The sequence below is a fragment of the Penaeus chinensis genome, chromosome 21, assembly GCF_019202785.1.
Source record: "Penaeus chinensis breed Huanghai No. 1 chromosome 21, ASM1920278v2, whole genome shotgun sequence".
Taxonomy (NCBI): domain Eukaryota; kingdom Metazoa; phylum Arthropoda; class Malacostraca; order Decapoda; family Penaeidae; genus Penaeus; species Penaeus chinensis.
In genome coordinates, this window is record NC_061839.1 from 24035125 (window position 1) to 24037624 (window position 2500).

The window sequence follows — 2500 nt, forward strand, 5'->3', positions numbered from 1 at the left end:
CGAGTTGGGAAAGATTTCGCATCTATAAAAGAAATAAGAAATAAGATATATATGAAAAGAAAAGGAAAAACATGCTTGTCTTATGGTAATAATATATTGCATCCGTTCCCCGTGCAGAATTCGGTGCAGCTAGGGAAGTAGGAAGAGGAAATAGGAAATGTTAGAAAAGAAAAGAGTGAGAAAAAAAGTTTTATTGTTTATCTTTTGAATTGAGAAACATAATTGGAAAGAAAAAAAAAAAAGAAAAAAAATATTTGTTTTATTGTGATATATCGTTTGTTTATCTTTTGAAATATCTATTGGAAAGGAGCTTGTTCTTGAGGATATTTTAGAAAGTTTTAAACATCTAAGAAAAATCAGAATAAGTAATGGTTATGATTGATGATTATTTATGATGATGATGATGATGATGATGATGATGATGATGATGATGGTGATGGTGATGATGGTGATGATGATGATGATGATGGTGATGGTGATGGTGATGGTGATGGTGATGATGGTGATGATGTTGATGGTGATGATGTTGATGATGATGTTGATGTTGATGTTGATGTTGATGTTGATGTTGATGTTGATTTTGATGTTTATGTTTATGTTTATGTTTATGTTTATGTTTATGTTTATGTTGATGTTGATGTTGATGTTGATGTTGATGTTGATGTTGATGGTGACACTGGTAATAATGATACTGGCAATAATAATGATATTGATGATGATGATGAGTGAATATTAGAAACAAAGGTTTAAGAAACCCGTAGATAAAGGTCTAAGAAACAAAGGTCTAAGAAACCCGTAGATAAGACAAGGCCAAGAAAATTCTCTTATTTTCTTTACACAGATCATGGTTTCGGGGGGGGGGGGGGGTCATTTCATCAGTTTAAATAAGTGATAATACTGAACAAAATCTAGCCATTGAGAACGGTGATATGGGTTACATCTGGTTCGCTATCCGTATGACAATATGAAAATAATCCGTAAAATATAATGTCCTTTGCTCTCTTCAACCGAATCCTGAAAACAGTGAACATTCAGACGAATGGACTTACGAACAGAACGGTGCCCCGGACTCGTGCAAGTGGCAGACACCGTGCAGGCAAAAGTAGCTCGGACACTCTCCACACAGGGACTCGTCGGCGTGGTACGAGTCGCAGAAATAACTGCCGTCGCATAGCTCGTCCAGGCGCATGCAGGGGCGGTCCGACATGAACTGGTCGGCGCAGTAGACGAAGCCAGGGTCGCACGGGGTCTTGGCCACTGGTTGGGATAAAGGCGTGTTTCGTAAGTCGTTCTTGCATTAAAAACCTTGCGAAAAAAAAAAAAAAAACTGTACAGTAAGTGGAATGACGGTAATGCTTAAAAAAAGGAAAAGCAGAGAAAGAAAGAGGAAAAGCAAAAATGGAAATAAAAGGCTAAAGTGGATCCTAATTACTCATCCTTTCCAGCGAATTCAGCTTCACACTTGGGAACGAACTTTGTCAAGAGACAGTTATAACACAATGCTCAATCTATCAGTAGATACGAGCAAACCGCACATCCAACCCGGCCTCAAAAATAACTCCATTCCGCACCTGGGCAGTTCGTCTCGTCAGCAGCGTTGGGGCAATCCGTCACTCCGTCGCAGAGGAGGAGCGAGGGCACGCACGCGTCGTCTGCGCCTCCACAGGGGAACTGCAGGTGCGAGCAGGTTGAGGTGCCGGGCGTCGAGGCGGTGGTGGCGGCCGGCGTGGTGGGTTTCGGGCTCGTGGTGGGGCGCGTGGCCACGGCCGGGCATGTCACTTCTATGTGGGTAGAAGTTAAGTGTACTTAAAGAGACGTTTTGGGACGTCGTACATTGCTTGCTCAATAATCGAATAAAAAATCTTATTTGATTATTGTAATGATCCACATACATACATACATACATAAACACATTTCACATGCATACATAAATATGAAATTACTAACCGCAGCCGGACTCATCTGAGCCATCCAAGCAGTCAGTAAAACAGTCACAGAAAAATGCTTCAGGTACACACTGTCCAGAGTCGCAAAGTCGCTCATCAGACGCGCAAGTGCTGTTCAGAGATGGGCCAACACCTGTCACACACTCCTAAATGGCGAGAAAAGAAGCATTGTTTACTGTTGCGATGCATGTTAGTTTTTTAATGCCTTACGAATGTTATACTGAGATCAATAAACCGCATGCCTCGTCTTCCAGTTGAGGGGAAGATGATGCCTTTTTGGAAATGTACAAACCAGATATGAACATACGGACTTCAGGAAGAAAGAAACAGAAAAAAAGAAAAAAGAAAGAAGGAAAGACAGCTATTTAACTCACAGGAGTCAGCGAGACGTCGTCCATCGCAATGTAGCTCTGGTTCCTGTTCCCCAACTCGGCCTGGAACACGAGGCGGAAGGGGCTGTCGGAGGAGACCAGGGCGGCCACCTCCTGCCAGCTGGCCTCGTAATTGCTGCTCCGCGACGCCGCCACCCAACGCCTTCCGGATTTTTCTACATG

At 42.6% G+C, this 2500-nt stretch overlaps 1 protein-coding gene across 1 annotated transcript in view; it reads right to left on the minus strand.

The window, feature by feature from the left end:
• Positions 1–2500, minus strand: part of LOC125036442 (MAM and LDL-receptor class A domain-containing protein 1-like) — a 48148-nt gene that overhangs the window by 1528 nt on the left and 44120 nt on the right. The window contains exons 51-54 of the mRNA XM_047629035.1: positions 2321–2493; positions 1948–2092; positions 1572–1781; positions 1050–1257 (exon numbers count right to left, since the gene is read on the minus strand). Of these exons, the coding sequence (XP_047484991.1) occupies positions 1050–1257; positions 1572–1781; positions 1948–2092; positions 2321–2493 (736 nt within the window). The remainder of the gene's footprint in view (positions 1–1049; positions 1258–1571; positions 1782–1947; positions 2093–2320; positions 2494–2500) is intronic.